Consider the following 18443-nt stretch of genomic DNA (forward strand, 5'->3'; position numbering starts at 1 on the left):
GAGAAAAGGTCCACAAAGGAGAAGTGAGAGCTCCAATAAGGAAGCTTTCCTCAATTTTACCCAGGTTTGACTCTGTTTAAAACAAATATGATGTGAATATAATACTAGGATAAAATGTATTATCTAGGAAATTTAATTTAAATTAAAGGGGAAACAGGATTAAACCGACTGTAGTACAATCTTTGTGCCACTTTCCAGGAATAAATATTTGATTCAAAGTGAGACGTGTCTACTGGAAATTTGCTTTAAAATTCTTTATTACTTCACAGAATTAGTCTGTCTTGGATCTTTCCTCATTTTCTCCAGTCTGCATTTTCTACTATCTGCTTTCTGCTTCTAGTGGTTCATGTTGCAAAATGGCAAAGGATGAAAGTATAATGGGGCAATTGTTGGCATTTTGATGATAGAAATAGCAGCTTGGAAAGAGAATGGACTAAGCTGTGCATCTGCTAGATGTCTCTGCTGCATGTCCAAGAATAGCAGTGGAGATCAGGTTATAAGGCATCCTCATTTGTGTGGCATTTTGGAGTGAGCAAAGTGAAATACACATTATCAATATAACAAAGGAGGATCTTTAAAAACAAACAAACAACAAACAAGACATACTCAAAGAGTTCAAAGACAAGGCTGGTTTTCTTAGCTTTTGTAGTACTACTAGGGCAGGGAAAAGGGCCTACTTGATCAGAGGAAATCTCTTATCATGAAAGTAACCTTTATTGAGCATTTGCCTTATGCCAGCCTCTGTTACAAGCATTTTACCTGTATTAACTCATTCAGTCCTTTCAACATCTGCAATCACTGTTGCACAAAAGGGAAGCTCAGGCACAGAGAGCTTATACAGCTAGAAAGTGGCAGTGCCAGGATCCCAAGCCAGGAAGCTTGGTATCAGAGCCCATGTGCTTAACCACTATGAAACACTGCCCCTCAGAAATTAGGCTAAAGGGAATTTGAACTGATCACTCTCTAGGGAATATCTGCTAGAAAAAAAAAGCTAAGAGGATAGAACCTTCTGGAACAAAGTCATGAGGTACATGAGGGGCTGTGTTGGGGAAGAACTGGCCCCTGTTACTTCTCTAATGTCATCTCCTGACATTCCCTCTTGCTCACTGAACTTTAGTCATCTTGGTCTTTTGCAGTTCCTGAAACCCAAGAAGCACATTTCTGTCTTCAGACTTTTGTGCTTTCCATTTCCTCTGCTTGGAACACTCTTCCACTGGATACCTGCCTAGTTTACTTCCAAATTTCATTCAGTTCTCTGCTCCAATATCACCTCATCAGAAACAGTTTCCACAACCGTTAACTGCTACAACCTCAGTGCCCAGAACAGGGCATGGCACTTAGTGTGTGCTCAAGATATTTGCTGAATTGATAAATAAATAAATGAGTGCATAAGAATGAGTGCATATGAATGAAAGGAAAAGAAGTCAAGAATTCTCCCTCCTTCTCTTGCTTGTTTCTCTTTTGCATTTTTTCAGTTTCAGGGGTATTAACTTCAGCATTGTAATATGATCTGTTCATCATAAAAATATATTGATCAAAAAAATTCTGCTATTTTCTATTCTTATCACAAAAGCTAATAATATGTTATAAATATCATGGTAGGTTTGCTCCAAATTTCCACATCTTTTATTAAAATACTATTTTCTACAAATAGTGGAAAACTCAACACATTCCAAGATGTTATAGGCAGGTTCCCATTGTTTGTTGAGTTGGGGAGCTCAAGCTAAAAATTATCTCACCCAAAGATTCAAATTAGCACTAATAGGCTCAGATCTTTGTAGCCTAAAATGTTTCATTTCTTCCTGTATTTTCTTATGTATTCTCTTTAATCATTAACCCCTAGCCCTAACCCGGATCAAGTTTGGGACAGGGCACGGCAAGGGGAAGCACTTCCTGCACTTCCTGTAGTGACACCTTGTGGTAATGTCCAACTTTGCAGTCTCAGATATGTGTTAGTACATTCCCAAAAGCTGTAGCTAAACTGGTACAAGCAGCCGTTTATAATGTGTAAACATTGTCCTTTTATTTTTGGAACTGCAGGCCAGGTAATATTGTATTTTGTCAATTTTAAGATGCACATTTTTAGTTCAAAGAGATTGAGATTCAGTTTATAACAAACAGCACATCACAGTTTAACTGGCAGCATTTTTTCTTTTTTTAAAATTATTATTATACTTTAAGTTTTAGGGTACATGTGCACAATGTGCAGGTTAGTTACATATGTATACATGTGCCATGCTGGTGTGCTGCACCCATTAACTTGCCATTTAGCATTAGGTATATCTCCTAATGCTATCCCTCCCCGCTCCTCCCACCCCACAACAGTCCCCAGAGTGTGATGTTCCCCTTCCTGTGTCCATGTGTTCTCATTGTTCAATTCCCATCTATGAATGTGAACATGCGGTGTTTGGTTTTTTGTCCTTGTGATAGTTTACTGAGAATGATGATTTCCAATTTCATCCATGTCTCTACAAAGGACATGAACTCATCCTTTTTTATGGCTGCATAGTATTCCATGGTGTACATGTGCCACATTTTCTTAATCCAGTCTATCATTGTTGGACATTTGGGTTGGTTCCAAGTCTTTGCTATTGTGAATAGTGCCACAATAAACATACGTGTGCATGTGTCTTTATAGCAGCATGATTTATAGTCCTTTGGGTATATACCCAGTAATGGGATGGCTGGGTCAAATGGTATTTCTAGTTCTAGATCCCTGAGGAATCGCCACACTCACTTCCACAATGGTTGAACTAGTTTACAGTCCCACCAACAGTGTAAAAGTGTTCCTATTTCTCCACATCCTCTCCAGCACCTGTTGTTTCCTGACTTTTTAATGATTGCCATTCTAACTGGTGTGAGATGGTATCTCATTGTGGTTTTGATTTGCATTTCTCTGATGTCCAGTGATGATGAGCATTTTTTCATGTGTCTTTTGGCTGCATAAATGTCTTCTTTTGAGAAGTGTCTGTTCATATCCTTCGCCCACTTTTTGATGGGGTTGTTTGTTTTTTTCTTGTAAATTTGTTGGAGTTCATTGTAGATTCTGGATATTAGCCCTCTGTCAGATGAGTAGGTTGCGAACATTTTCTCCCATTGTTTAGGTTGCCTGTTCACTCTGATGGTAGTTTCTTTTGCTGTGCAGGAGCTCTTTAGTTTAATTAGATCCCATTTGTCCATTTTGGCTTTTGTTGCCATTGCTTTTGGTGTTTTAGACATGAAGTCCTTGGCCATGCCTATGTCCTGAATGGTAATGCCTAGGTTTTCTTCTAGGGTTTTTATGGTTTTAGGTCTAACGTTTAAGTCTTTAATCCATCTTGAATTCATTTTTGTATAAGGAGTAAGGAAGGGATGCAGTTTCAGCTTTCTACATATGGCTAGCCAGTTTTCCCAGCACCGTGTATTAAATAGGGAATCCTTTCCCCATTGCTTGTTTTTCTCAGGTTTGTCAAAGATCAGATAGTTGTAGCTATGCGGTGTTATTTCTGACGGCTCTGTTCTGTTCCATTGATCTATATCTCTGTTTTGGTACCAGTACCATGCTGTTTTGGTTGCTGTAGCCTTGTAGTATAGTTTGAAGTCAGGTAGCGCGACGCATCCAGCTTTGTTCTTTTGGCTTGGGATTGACTTGGCAATGCGGGCTCTTTTTTGGTTCTGTATGAACTTTAAAGTAGTTTTTTCCAATTCTGTGAAGACAGTCATCGGTAGCTTGATGGGGATGGCATTGAATCTATAAATTAGCTTGGGCAGTATGGCCATTTGCACGATATTGATTCTTCCTACCCATGAGCATGGAATGTTCTTCCATTTGTTTGTACCCTCTTTTGTTTCATTGAGCAGTGGTTTATAGTTCTCCTTGAAGATGTCCTTCACGTCCCTTGTAAGTTGGATTCCTAAGTATTTTATTCTCTTTGAAGCAATTGTGAATGGGAGTTCACTCATGATTTGGCTCTCTGTTTGTCTGTTATTGGTGTATAAGAATGCTTGTGATTTTTGTACATTGATTTTGTATCCTGAGACTTTGCTGAAGTTGCTTATCAGCTTAAGGAGATTTTGGGCTGAGACTGGGGTTTTCTAGATATACAATCATGTCATCTGCAAACAGGGACAATTTGACTTCCTCTTTTCCTAATTGAATACCCATTATTTCCTTCTCCTGCCTAATTGCCCTGGCCAGAACTTCCAACACTATGTTGAATAGGAGTGGTGAGAGAGGGCATCCCTGTCTTGTGCCAGTTTTCAAAGGGAATGCTTCCAGTTTTTGCCCATTCAGTATGATATTGGCTGTGGGTTTGTCATAGATAGCTCTTATTATTTTGAGATATGTCCCATCAATACCTAATTTATTGAGAGTGTTTAGCATGAAGCGTTGTTGAATTTTGTCAAAGGCCTTTCCTGCATCTATTGAGATAATCATGTGGTTTTTGTCTTTGGTTCTGTTTATATGCTGGATTACATTTATTGATTTGCGTATATTGAACCAGCCTTGCATCCCAGGGATGAAGCCCACTTGATCATGGTGGATAAGCTTTTTGATGTGCTGCTGGATTCTGTTTGCCAGTATTTTATTGAGGATTTTTGCATCAATGTTCATCAAGGATATTGGTCTAAAATTCTCTTTTTTGGTTGTGTCTCTGCCAGGCTTTGGTATCAGGATGATGCTGGCCTCATAAAATGAGTTAGGGAGGATTCCCTCTTTTTCTATTGATTGGAATAGTTTCAGAAGGAATGGTACCAGTTCCTCCTTGTACCTCTGGTAGAATTCGGCTGTGAATCCATCTGGTCCTGGACTCTTTTTGGTTGGTAAGCTATTGATTATTGCCACAATTTCAGATCCTGTTATTGGTCTATTCAGAGATTCAACTTCTTTCTGGTTTAGTCTTGGGAGAGTGTATGTGTCTAGGAATTTATCCATTTCTTCTAGATTTTCTAGTTTATTTTTGTAGAGGTGTTTGTAGTATTCTCTGATGGTAGTTTGTATTTCTGTGGGATTGGTGGTGATATCCCCTTTATCATTTTTTATTGCGTCTATTTGATTCTTCTCTCTTTTTTTCTTTATTAATCTTGCTAGCGGTCTATCAATTTTGTTGATCCTTTCAAAAAACCAGCTCCTGGATTCATTAATTTTTTGAAGGGTTTTTTGTGTCTCTATTTCCTTCAGTTCTGCTCTGATTTTAGTTATTTCTTGCTTTCTGCTAGCTTTTGAATGTGTTTGCTCTTGCTTTTCTAGTTCTTTTAATTGTGATGTTAGGGTGTCAATTTTGGATCTTTCCTGCTTTCTCTTGTGGGCATTTAGTGGTATAAATTTCCCTCTACACACTGCTTTGAATGTGTCCCAGAGATTCTGGTACGTTGTGTCTTTGTTCTCATTGGTTTCAAAGAACATCTTTATTTCTGCCTTCATTTCGTTATGTACCCAGTAGTCATTCAGGAGCAGGTTGTTCAGTTTCCATGTAGTTGAGCGGTTTTGAGTGAGTTTCTTAATCCTGAGTTCTAGTTTGATTGCACTGTCATCTGGGAGACAGTTTGTTATAATTTCTGTTCTTTTACATTTGCTGAGGAGAGCTTTACTTCCAACTATGTGGTCAATTTTGGAATAGGTGTGGTGTGGTGCTGAAAAAAATGTATATTCTGTTGATTTTGGGTGGAGAGTTCTGTAGACGTCTATTAGGTCCATTTGGTGCACAGCTGAGTTCAATTCCTGGGTATCCTTGTTAACTTTCTGTCTTGTTGATCTGTCTGATGTTGACAGTGGGGTGTTAAAGTCTCCCATTATTATTGTGTGGGAGTTTAAGTCTCTTTGTAGGTCACTCAGGACTTGCTTTATGAATCTGGGTGCTCCTATATTGGGTGCATATATATTTAGGATAGTTAGCTCTTCTTGTTGAATTGATCTCTTTACCATTATGTAATGGCCTTCTTTGTCTCTTTTGATCTTTGTTGGTTTAAAGTCTGTTTTATCAGAGACTAGGATTGTAACCCCTGCCTTTTTTTGTTTTCCATTTGCTTGGTAGATCTTCCTCCATCCTTTTATTTTGAGCCTATGTGTGTCTCTGCACGTGAGATGGGTCTCCTGAATACAGCACACTGATGGGTCTTGACTCTTTATCCAATTTACCAGTCTGTGTCTTTTAATTGGAGCATTTAGTCCATTTACATTTAAAGTTAATATTGTTATGTGTGAACTTGATCCTGTCATTATGATGTTAGCTGGTTATTTTGCTCATTAGTTGATGCAGTCTCTTCCTAGTCTTGATGGTCTTTACATTTTGGCATGATTTTGCAGCGGCTGGTACCGGTTGTGCCTTTCCATGTTTAGCGCTTCCTTCAGGAGCTCTTTTAGGGCAGGACTGGTGGTGACAAAATCTCTCAGCATTTACTTGTCTGTAAAGTATTTTATTTCTCCTTCACTTATGAAGCTTAGTTTGGCTGGATATGAAATTTGGGTTGAAAATTCTTTTCTTTAAGAATGTTGAATATTGGCCCCCACTCTCTTCTGGCTTGTAGAGTTTCTGCCGAGAGATCTGCTGTTAGTCTGATGGGCTTCCCTTTGTGGGTAACCCGACCTTTCTCTCTGGCTGCTGTTAACATTTTTTCCTTCATTTCAACTTTGGTGAATTTGACAATTATGTGTCTTGGAGTTGCTCTTCTCGAGGAGTATCTTTGTGGCGTTCTCTGTATTTCCTGAATCTGAATGTTGGTGTCCCTTGCTAGATTGGGGACGTTCTCCTGAAAAATATTCTGCAGAGTGTTTTCCAACTTGGTTCCATTTTCCCCGTCACTTTCAGGTACACCAATCAGACGCAGATTTGGTCTTTTCACATAGTCCCATATTTCTTGGAGGCTTTGTTCGTTTCTTTTTATTCTTTTTTCTCTAAACTTTCCTTCTCACTTCATTTCATTCATTTTATCTTCCATCACTGATACCCTTTCTTCCAGTTGGTCACATCAGCTCCTGAGGCTTCTGCATTCTTCACTTAGTTCTCGAGCCTTGGCTTTCAGCTCCATCAGCTCCTTTAAGCACTTCTCTGTATTGGTTATTCTAGTTATACATTCGTCTAAAGTTTTTTCAAAGTTTTCAACTTCTTTGCCTTTGGTTTGAATTTCCTCCTGTAGCTCAGAGTAGTCTGATCGTCTGAAGCCTTCTTCTCTCAACTCGTCAAAGTCATTCTCCGTCCAGCTTTGTTCCGTTGCTGGTGAGGAACTGCGTTCCTTTGGAGGAGGAGAGGCGCTCTGCTTTTTAGAGTTTCCAGTTTTTCTGCTCTGTTTTTTCCCGATCTTTGTGGTTTTAACTACTTTTGGTCTTTGATGATGGTGTTGTACAGATGGGTTTTTGGTGTGGATGTCGTTTCTGTTTGCTAGTTTTCCTTCTAACAGACAGGACCCTCAGCTGCAGGTCTGTAGGAGTTTGCTAGAGGTCCACTCCAGACCCTGTTTGCCTGGGTATCAGCAGCGGTGTCTGCAGAACCACGGATTTTCGTGATCTGCAAATGCTGCTGTCTGATCGTTCCTCTGGAAGTTTTGTCTCAGAGGAGTACCCGGCTGTGTGAGGTGTCAGTCTGCCCCTACTGGGGGGTGCCTCCCAGTTAGGCTGCTTGGGGGTCAGGGGTCAGGGACCCACTTGAGGAGACAGTCTGCCTGTTCTCAGATCTCCAGCTGCGTACTGGGAGAACCATTGCTCTCCTCAAAGCTGTCAGACAGGGACATTTAAGTCTGCAGAGGTTACTGCTGTCTTTTTGTTTGCCCTGCTCCCAGAGGTGGAGCCTACAGAGGCAGGCAGGCCTCCTTGAGCTGTGGTGGGCTCCACCCAGTTCGAGCTTCCCGGCTGCTTTGTTTACCTAAGCGAGCCTGGGCAATGGCAGGCGCCCCTCTCCTAGCCTCGCTGCTGCCTTGCAGTTTGATCTCAGACTGCTGTGCTAGCAGTCAGTGAGACTCCGTGGGCGTAGGACCCTCCAAGCCAGGTGCGGGATATAATCTCCTGGTGCGCTGTTTCCTAAGCCCATCGGAAAAGCGCAGTATTGGGGTGGGAGTGGCCTGATTTTCCAGGTGCCGTCTGTCATCCCTTTCCTTGACCAGGAAAGGGAACTCCCTGACCCCTTGCACTTCCTGAGTGAGGCAATGCCTCGCCCTGCTTTGGCTGGCGCATGGTGTGCTGCACCCACTGTCCTGCGCCCACTGTCTGGCACTCCCTAGTGAGATGAACCCAGTACCTCAGATGGAAATGCAGAAATCACCCGTCTTCTGCATTGCTCACGCTGGGAGCTGTAGACCAGAGCTGTTCCTATTCGGCCATCTTGGCTCCTCCCCCCAGCATTTTTTCTTAAGGATACAAAAAACACTGGTATGCCTTACAATTGAAGGCATCATAAAATTGATAAGATACAGTATATACCATACAGAATGAACACTTAAAGTAACCAAGATGGGTAAAAAATCTTAAACCAAGATTAAGAAATGGAATATAGGCTTAGTATATAGGCTAAAAATGGAATATGGGCTTAGTAAACATGAATTTACGTTTTTTTCTGAGCTTTTCCAACTCAAAAGAAACTTAGGAGAGTTACCTTAATTCAGCGACATCAGCTTTATCCAGGGCATTCAGAGCCACAATTGCCTTGTCTAAGGCTGGCAGCACACTTTTTAGTTCATTGGCAGTTTTCTGCAATAAAAATATAGGTCCCAAAATACATATGAATCAATATAGTTGCATATTTAAAATTTTTGTATGCTGAACTTGGAAAATATAATTTGATATTTTTACAATGCCCATAAGTTATGCATCTTGTATGACTTAGATATGTGCACACATGCTTGTACTGTTGGAAAGGTGTATCATAGTCCTAAAATGTGTATGATTCAATCCTTGATGAGAAGGTATACACGGGAAGCAAAAACACGGAGTGATTTCTGCCTTACCTCTTAGACTCAGTGTAGAATTAACAATGCCCTTTTGAGGAATGGCCCAGTTGAGGGTAGAATTACTGTGAAGCCATGAAGCTTAAACTTCAGCCTCTCACTTGCACACACCCCTTCCAAGGCCGTGCAAGCAGCCCTGCCATTATGTTTGCAGGGTCATATGTTTTCATTTTGCAAAAGTAAGACGTTTGAACTGCAATCAATTAGGAATGATTTCTCGAAGTGTGATGATCCCCTTCCTGTGTCCATGTGTTCTCATTGTTCAATTCCCACCTATGAGTGAGAATATGCGGTGTTTGGTTTTTTGTTCTTGCGATAGTTTACTGAGAATGATGATTTCCAGTTTCATCCATGTCCCTACAAAGGACATGAACTCATCATTTTTTATGGCTGCATAGTATTCCATGGTGTACCATAAAACCTAAAGTATAATAATAATAATAATAAAAATAAATAAAAAAATAAAAAAAAATTAGGAATGATTTCTCTTTGCATTTTGCCTAACTCTTTGTCAGGTTTCCTATCACATCAGGTGCTGGAGTGGCTGTGGACATTTTGGGATCTGGCTAAAAAGTTGAGTTGGGAATTATATTTATATTGCTCACAGTTACTTCCCTGTATAATAAAACTACTGTAAGCTGTCTGAAATAGAAATGACTTCCAGAAATACTTTTGTTTTCTGCTGGTCCAACTTTCCCGGTGGGGTAACATTAAGCCCAGAGGTCATATTGTAATAGAAACTTGTCCTATAGGATCTGGTGCCAGAAGTTTGTGGGTTAGTATAGGAGAGATGAGGTTTACAATGTATGGATCTAGAAGCTACTCTGTGTAAATATTTCCACTTATTAGATGTATAAAATTGTAAGTGGAGGGTTAGATTTTCACTGATACCTTTGCAAAATGAAACTTCATTTTGAGTATACTTGATAAGCAGTATATACTATTCTAAATCTGCTATACTTTTTTTTTCTTTTTTACTGGGAGTTGTATAAAATCAAATTCATCAGAATTCCTGGGTTTTGAAGAAATACTTACTGCATTTGGCAAGATGTTTTGGAGTGTTTCAATGAAGTAAGTGAGAAATTACAGATTTCTTATATAGATATATGAGAGGTGCTTTATTTTAGAATTTAAAAATTTTATTTACATATATATAATTAAGATAAAAACATGTGAAATATGAAATAAAGGTGAGTGCTAAAATCAGTAGAGGTTATTCTGATATTGAGGAGCAAATCATAATGAAAAATTTCAGGTCATACCAAAAGCAAAAATTTATTAAAATGAAAAAATAAATTTAGAACATAAGTAATGAAGTGGCTCTTGTTTTGTCTAATTATCCAAGTAATAAAGAAGAATGAATCATATGATCACATTGGAAGAATTTAAATTTCTTGCTGCATTTTCAAGAAATATTGACATTAATGAAAATAACATAAATATCAGAAAACACTGTTATAATGAGGACATTGATGGAAAACTGGTTAATGAATGTCATTGATTCAAACAGTATTTGAAATTAATCACTGCACAAGAACTCTTGAAAAGCCATTGCTGCTTATGCCAAATGTAATAGCAGTCCTATAAAATATTCATGTCATTGTCAATAATAACTTACAAAGTTGAAAGAAACTTCTAAACTATCAAAAATGAAAAATACATTTGATCAATTCTGCTAAAGATATTTTAGGGAATGATATTACAAAATCACTATAATATGAAGAAATGATCACAGAGTATGCAGTGAGAAAATGTAGAAAAAAGTATTATAGGAGTGTGGCATGATTGGGCCAAGATGGCCAAATAGGAACAGCTCCGGTCTGCAGCTCCCAGCGAGATCAACACAGAAGGTGGGTGATTTCTGCATTTCCAACTGAGGTACCCAGTTCATCTCACTGGGACTGGTTAGACAGTGGGTGCAGCCCACGGAGGGAGAACTGAAGCAGGGTGGGGCATCGCCTCACCCGGGAAGCACAAGGGGTCAGGGAACTCCCTCCAGTAGCCAAGGGAAGCCATGAGGGACTGTGCCAAGAAGGACAGTGCATTCTGGCCCAGATACTACACTTTTCCCACAGTCTTCACAACCCGCAGACCAGGAGATTCCCTTGGGTGCCTACACCACAAGGGCCCTGGGTTTCAAGCACAAAACTGGGTGGCCATTTGGGCAGACACCGAGCTAGCTGCAGGAGTTTTTTTTCATACCCCAGTGGTGCCTGGAATGCCAGCAAGACAGAACCGTTCACTCCCCTGGAAAGGGAGCTGAAGCCAGAAATCCAAGTGGTCTTGCTCAGTGGATCCCACCCCAATGGAGCCCAGCAAGCTAAGATTCACTCGCTTGAAATTCTTGCTGCCAGCACAGCAGTCTGAAGATGACCCGGGACTCATGAGCTTGGTGGGGGAGGGGCATCCGTCATTACTGAGGCTTGAGTAGGCAGTTTTCCCCTCACAGTGTAAACAAAGCCACCCCAAATTTCGGACTGGGCAGAGCCGACCTCAGTGCTGCAAAGCCGCTGTAGCCAGACTCTTTCTCTAGATACCTCCTGTCTGGGCAGGGCATCTCTGAAAGAAAGGCAGCAGCCCCCTCAGGGGCTTATGGATAAAACTCTCATCTGCCTGGGACAGAGCACCTGAAGGAGGGGGTGGCTGTGGTTGCAGCTTCAGCAGACTTGAATGTTCCTGCCTGCTGGCTCTGAAGAGAGCAGTGGATCTCCCAGCACAGCACTCGAGCTCTGCGAAGGGACAGACTGCCTCAAGTGGGTCCCTGATCCACATGCCTCTTGATGGGGAGACACTTCCCAGCAGGGATCGACAAGACAGGAGAGTTCCACCTGGCATCTGGTGCGTGCCCCTCTTGGATGAAGCTTCCAGAGGAAGGAGCAGCAGCAATCTTTGCTGTTCTGCAGCCTTCGCTGGTGATACCCAGAAAAAGAGGATCTGGAGTGGATCCCCAGCAAATTCCAGCAGACCTGCAGAAGAGGGGCCTGACTGTTAGAATAAAAACTAACAAACAGAAAGCAATAGCATCAACATCAACAAAAAGGACAACCACACAAAAACTCCATCTGAAGGTCACCAAGAACAAAGACCATAGGTAGATAAATCCACAAAGATAAGGAAAAACCAGCACAAAAATGCTGAAAATTCCAAAACCCAGAATGCCTCTTCTCCTCTGAAGGATCACAACTCCTTGCTAGCAAGGGAACAAAACTGGACAGAGAATGAGTTTGATGAGTTGACAAAAGTAGGCTTCAGAAGGTGGGTAATAACAAACTCCTCTGAGTTAAAGGAGCATGTTCTAACCCAATGCAAGGAAGCTAAGAACCTTGATATAAGATTAGAGGAACTGCTAACTAGAATAACTAGTTTAGAGAAGAACATAAATGACCTGATGGAGCTGAAAAACCCAGCACAAGAACTTCATGAAGCATACCCAAATATCAATAGCCGAATCAATCAAGCAGAAGAAAGGCTATCAGAGATTGAAAATCAGCTTAATGAAATAAAGCATGAAGGCAAGATTAGAGAAAAAAGAATGAAAAAGAATGAACGAAGCCTCCAAGAAATATGTGACCATGTGAAAAGACTAAACCAACATTTGATTGGTGTACTTGAAAGTGATGGAGAGAATGGAACCAAGTTGGAAAACACTCTGCAGGATATTATCCAGGAGAACTTACCCAACCTAGCAAGACAGGCCAACATTCAAATCCAGGAAATACAGAGAACACTACAAAGATACTCCTTCAGAAGAGCAACCCTAAGATGCATAATCCTCAGATTTACCAAGGTTGAAATGAAGGAAAAAATGTTAAAGGCAGCCAGAGAGAAAGGTCGGGTTGCCCACAAAGGGAAGCCCATCAGACTAACAGTGGATCTCTCTGCAGAAACCCTACAAACCAGAAGAGAGTACGGGCCAATATTCAGCCTTCTTAAAGAAAATAATTTTCAACCAAGAATTTCATATCCAGCCAAACTAAGCTTCATAACTGAAGGAGAAATAAAATCCTTTACAGACAAGCAAATGCTGAGGGATTTTGTCACCATCAGGCCTACCTTATAAGAGCTCCTGAAGGAAGCACTAAATATGGAAGGGAAAAACTGGTACCAGCCACTGCAAAAACATACCAAAATGTAAAGACCATCAACACTATGAAGAAACTGCATCAACTAATGGGCAAAAAAACCCCAGCTAGCATCATAATGACAGGATCAAATTCACACATAACTATATTAACTTTAAATGTAAATGGGCTAAATGCCCCAATTAAAAGACACAGACTGGTAAATTGGATAAAGTCAAGACCCATTGGTGTGCTGTATTCAGGAGACCCATCTCACGTGCAAAGACACACATAGGGTCAAAATAAAGGGCTGGAGGAAGATTTACCAAGCAAATGGAAAGCAAAAAAAGCAGGGATTGCAATCTTCATCTCTGATAAAACAGACTTTAAACCAACAAAGATCAAAAGAGACAAAAAAGAGCATTACATAATGGTAAAGGAATCAATGCAACAAGAAGAGCTAACTATCCTAAATACATAGGCACCCAATACAGGAGCACCCAGATTCATAAAGCAAATTCTTAGAGACCTACAGAGAGACTTAGACTCCCACACAATAATAGTGGAAGATTTTAACATCCCACTGTCAATATTAGACAGATCAATGAAACAGAAAATTAACAAGGATATTCAGGAATTGAACTCAGCTCAGAACCAAGCAGACCTAACAGACATCTACAGAACTCTCCACCCCAAATCAACAGAATATACATTTTTCTCAGCACCATATAGCACTTATTCTAAAATCAATTACATAATTGGAAGTAAAACACTCCTCAGCAAATTCAAAAGAATGGAAATCATAACAAACAGTCTCTCAGACCACAGTGCCATCAAACTAGAACTGAAGATTAAGAAACTCACTCAAAACCGCACAACTACATGGAAACTGAACAATCTGCTCCTGAATGACTACTGGGTAAATAATGAAATGAAGGCAGAAATAAATAAGTTATTTGAAACCAATGAGAACAAAGACACAACGTACCGGAATCTCTGGGACACAGCTATAGCAGTGTTTAGAGGGAAAGTTATGGCACTAAATGCCTACAGGAGAAAGCGAGAAAGATCTAAAGCCAACACCCTAACATCACAATTAAAAGAACTAGAGAAGCAAGAGCAAACAAATTCAAAAGCTAGCAGAAGACAAGAAATAACTAAGATCAGAGCAGAACTGAAGGAGATAGAGACACAAGAAAACCTTCAAAACATCTATGAATCCATGAGCTGAGTTTTTGAAAGGATTAACAAAATAGACCACTAGCCAGACTAATAAAGAAGAAAAGACAGAAGAATCAAAGAGACACAATAAAAAATGATAAAGGGGAGCTCACCACTGATCTCACAGAAATACAAACTACCATCAGAGAATACTATAAACACCTCTACACAAATAAACTAGAAAATCTAGAAGAAATGGATACATTCCTGGACACATACACCCTCCCAAGACTAAACCAGGAAGAAGTCGAATCCCTGAATAGACCAATAACAGGCTCTGAAATTGAGGCAATAATTAATAGCCTACCAACCAAAAAAAGTCTAGGAGCAGACGGATTCACAGCCGAATTGTACAAGAGGTACAAAGAGGAGCTGGTACCATTCCTTCTGAAACTATTTCGAACAATAGAAAAAGAGGGATTCCTCCCTAACTCATTTTATGAGGCCAGCATCATCCTGATACCAAAACCTGGCAGAGACACCACAAAAAAAGAAAATCTCAGGCCTATATCCCTGATGAACATTGATGTGAAAATCCTCAAAAAATACTGGCAAAGCAAATCCAGCAGCACATTAAAAAGCTTATCCACCACGATCAAGTCGGCTTCATCCCTGGACGCAAGGTTGGTTGAACATATGCAAATCAATAAACATAATCCATCACATTAACAGAACCAATAACAAAAAACATATGATTATCTCAATAGATGCAGAAAAGGCCTTTGATAAAATTCAACACCCTTTCATGTTAAAAACACTCAATAAACTAGGTATTGATGGAACATATCTTAAAATAATAAGAGCTACTTATGACAAACCTACAGCCAATATCATACTGAATGGGCAAAAGCTGGAAGCATTCCCTTTGAAAACCGGCACAAGACAAGGATGCTCTCTCACCACTCCTATTCAATATAATATTGGAAGTTCTGCCCAGGACAATCAGGCGAGAGAAAGAAATAAATTGTATTCAAATAGGAAGAAAGGGAGTCAAATTGTCTCTGTTTGCAGATGACATGATTGTATATTTAGAATACCCCATCATCTCAGCCCCAAAACTCCTTAAGCTGATAAGCAACTTCAGCAGTCTCAGGATACAAAATCAATGTGCAAGAATCACAAGCATTCATATATACTAATAATAGACAAACAGAGAGCCAAACCATGAGCAAACTCCTCCCATTCACCATTGCTACAAAGAGAATAAAATACCTAGGAATACAACTTACAAGGGATATGAAGGACCTCTTCAAGGAGGACTACTAACCACAGCTCAAGGAAATAAGAGAGGACACAAACAAATGGAAAAACATTCCATGCTCATGGATAGGAAGAATCAATATCAGGAAAATGGCCAGACTGCTCAAAGTAATTTATAGATTCAATGCTATTCCCATCAAGTTACCATTGACTTTTTTTCACAGAATTAGAAAAAAACTACTTTAAATTTCATATGGAACCAAAAAACAGCCTGTATATCCAAGACAATCCTAAGCAAAAAGAACAAAGCTGGAGGCATCACGCTACCTGACTTCAAAGTATACTACAAGGCCACAATAACCAAAACAGCATGGTACTGGTACTAAAACAGATATATAGACCAATGGAACAGAACAGAGGCCTCAGAAATAACCCTACACATCTACAACCATCTGATCTTTGACAAACTGGACAAAACCAGCAATGGGGAAAGGATTCCCTATTTAATAGTGTTGGGAAAATTGGCTAGCTATATGCAGAAAACTGAAACTGGACCCCTTCGTTACACCTTATACAAAAATTAACTTAAGGTGGATTAAAGATTTAAATGTAAGACCCCAAACCATAAAAACCCTAGAAGAAAACCTAGGCATTACCATTCAGGACATAGGCATGGGCAAAGACTTCATGACTAAAACACCAAAAGCAATGGCAACAAAAGCCAAAATTGACAAATGGGATCTAATTAAACTAAAGAGCTTCTGCACAGCAAAAGAAACTATCATCAGAGTGAACACGCAGCCTACAGAATGGGAGAAAATTTTTGCAATCTATCTGTTTGACAAAGAGCTAATATCCAGAATCTGGAAGGAACTTAAAGAAATTTACAAGAAAAAAACAAACGACCTCATCAAAAAGTGGGCAAAGGATATGAACAGACACTTTTCAAAAGAAGACATTTATGTGGCCAACAAACATATGAAAAAAAAGCTTATCATTACTGGTCATTAGAGAAATACAAATCAAAACCACAATGAGATACCATCTCATGCCAGTTAGAATGGTGATCATTAATAAGTTAGGAAATAATAGATGCTGGAGAGGATGTGGAGAAACAGGAACGCTTTTACCCTGTTGGTGGGAGTGTATTAAATTAGTTCAACCATTGTGGAAGACAGTGTGGCAATTCCTCAAGGATCTAGAACAAGAAATACCATTTGACCCAGCAATCCCATTACTGAGTATATACCAAAAGGATTATAAATCATTCTACTATAAAGACACATGCACAAGTGTGTTTATTGCGGGAGTATTCACAATAGTAAAGACTTGGAACCAACCCAAATGCCCATCAGTGATAGACTGGATAAAGAAAATGTGGCACATATACACCATGGAATACTATGCAGCCATAAAAAAGGATGAGTTCATGTCCTTTGCAGGGACATGGTTATGGCTGGAAACCATCACTCTCAGCAAACTAACACAAGAACAGAAAACCAAACACTGCATATTCTCACTCATAAGTGAGAGTTGAACAAGAACATATGGGCACAGGGAGGAGACATCACACACCGGGGCCTGTCGGGGGGTGAGGGTCTAGGGGAGAGATAGCATTAGGAGAAATGCTTAATGTGGATGACGGGTTAATGGGTGCAGCAAACCACCATGGCACGTATATACCTATGTAACCAACTTGCACATTCTGCACATGTATCCCAGAACTTAAAGTATAATAAAAAAAATTAAAAAAGAGTATTATAGGAGTGTGTGAGGTAATTTTCTAGATTTTGTGATGTTTGTGATAATTATCAGCTTTAAAAATTTTTATATTTTGTTGTGATTTCTTTACTTATTCTAAGTACATATTTAGTTTCATATCTAATTGTGTACTGTAATTTTGTATTCTTTTTAAAAATATGGCCCCAGGCCCTAATGTGCTTTGTGCTGAAGCCAGGGAGAAAAAAAGATTATCCTTTGTGGTATGGCAAAAACCAAAACAAAACAAAACAATGCAAAACAAAAAGCAAAAACAAACCCCATGAATTTCTCTGTATCAATTTTTATTTGGCATAAAATATTAAATATCGAAATTAAGCTGTACTCTTATTTATTTATTTAGACGGAGTCTTGCTCTCTCACCAGGCTGGAGTGCAGTGGCGCCATCTTGGCTCACTGCAATCTCTGCCTCCTAGGTTCAAGTGATTCTCCTGCCTCAGCCTCCTAAGTAGCTGGGATTACAGGTGTGCACCACCACACTCAGCTAATTTTTGTGTTTTTAGTAGAGACGGGGTTTCACCATGTTGGCCAGGATGGTCATGATCTCACCTCGTAATCTGCCCGCCTTGGCCTCCCAAAGTGCTGGGATTACAGGCATAAGCCACCCTGCTCAGCCCCGTACTCATATTTAACATATTGATCAACTGTGGCACCTTCAGGTGGTTGGCATCGCAGAAGTTCTGGATCACTCAGTGAGATAGGTGGCATCTTAATGGAAGAGGGGAAGCTCCCCATCTGAGAAGGCTCAGGAGTGGGGCCTCCCCTATTTGCTTAACACTCAGGACACGAGGAAGCCTTGCAGCTTACTCGTATCCAAGTGAGGGATTTGCCTATTCTGTTACCTAGTTTGAAATGTTAGCTCCTAAAACATGGGCAGGTAGCTTAAAAAGATGTCTGAAAGAAACACTGGATTGAAGGCAATGCTAATAATGGAAGCACAAGTGAACCACAAGGAAAAGGCAGGCTGACACTTCTTTTATTCTTGATATAAATTTTTCTTCAACCATGTTATAAGGTAAAAAACAATGATGAGCTAATTAGGTATGACAAGAGGCCAACAAGAAAATTTTGGAATGACTGAAAGGACTATTTGCAATCTGTATTTATATTCACTGTTATTCATAATAAACCTTGTCCTAGGTATTTGTTGAGCTTTGGGCTATTAGCTAATGGTAGTAGCCCAGAGATATAATTTATCTATAAATAATTTACACACATACTAGAGTATAGGCTCACATATGTATTTTAATTGATAGAGTTGCTTGA

At 39.8% G+C, this 18443-nt stretch overlaps 1 protein-coding gene across 3 annotated transcripts in view; it reads right to left on the reverse strand.

Moving 5' to 3' along the window:
- Positions 1–18443, reverse strand: part of DNAH14 (dynein axonemal heavy chain 14) — a 499118-nt gene that overhangs the window by 92103 nt on the left and 388572 nt on the right. For all 3 annotated transcript variants that reach the window (XM_054519536.1, XM_054519533.2, XM_054519594.1), the window contains exon 61: positions 8565–8659. In XM_054519536.1, coding sequence (XP_054375511.1) covers positions 8565–8659 — 95 coding nt within the window. The remainder of the gene's footprint in view (positions 1–8564; positions 8660–18443) is intronic.

The sequence above is a fragment of the Pongo abelii genome, chromosome 1, assembly GCF_028885655.2.
Source record: "Pongo abelii isolate AG06213 chromosome 1, NHGRI_mPonAbe1-v2.0_pri, whole genome shotgun sequence".
In the NCBI taxonomy this organism is placed as follows: domain Eukaryota; kingdom Metazoa; phylum Chordata; class Mammalia; order Primates; family Hominidae; genus Pongo; species Pongo abelii.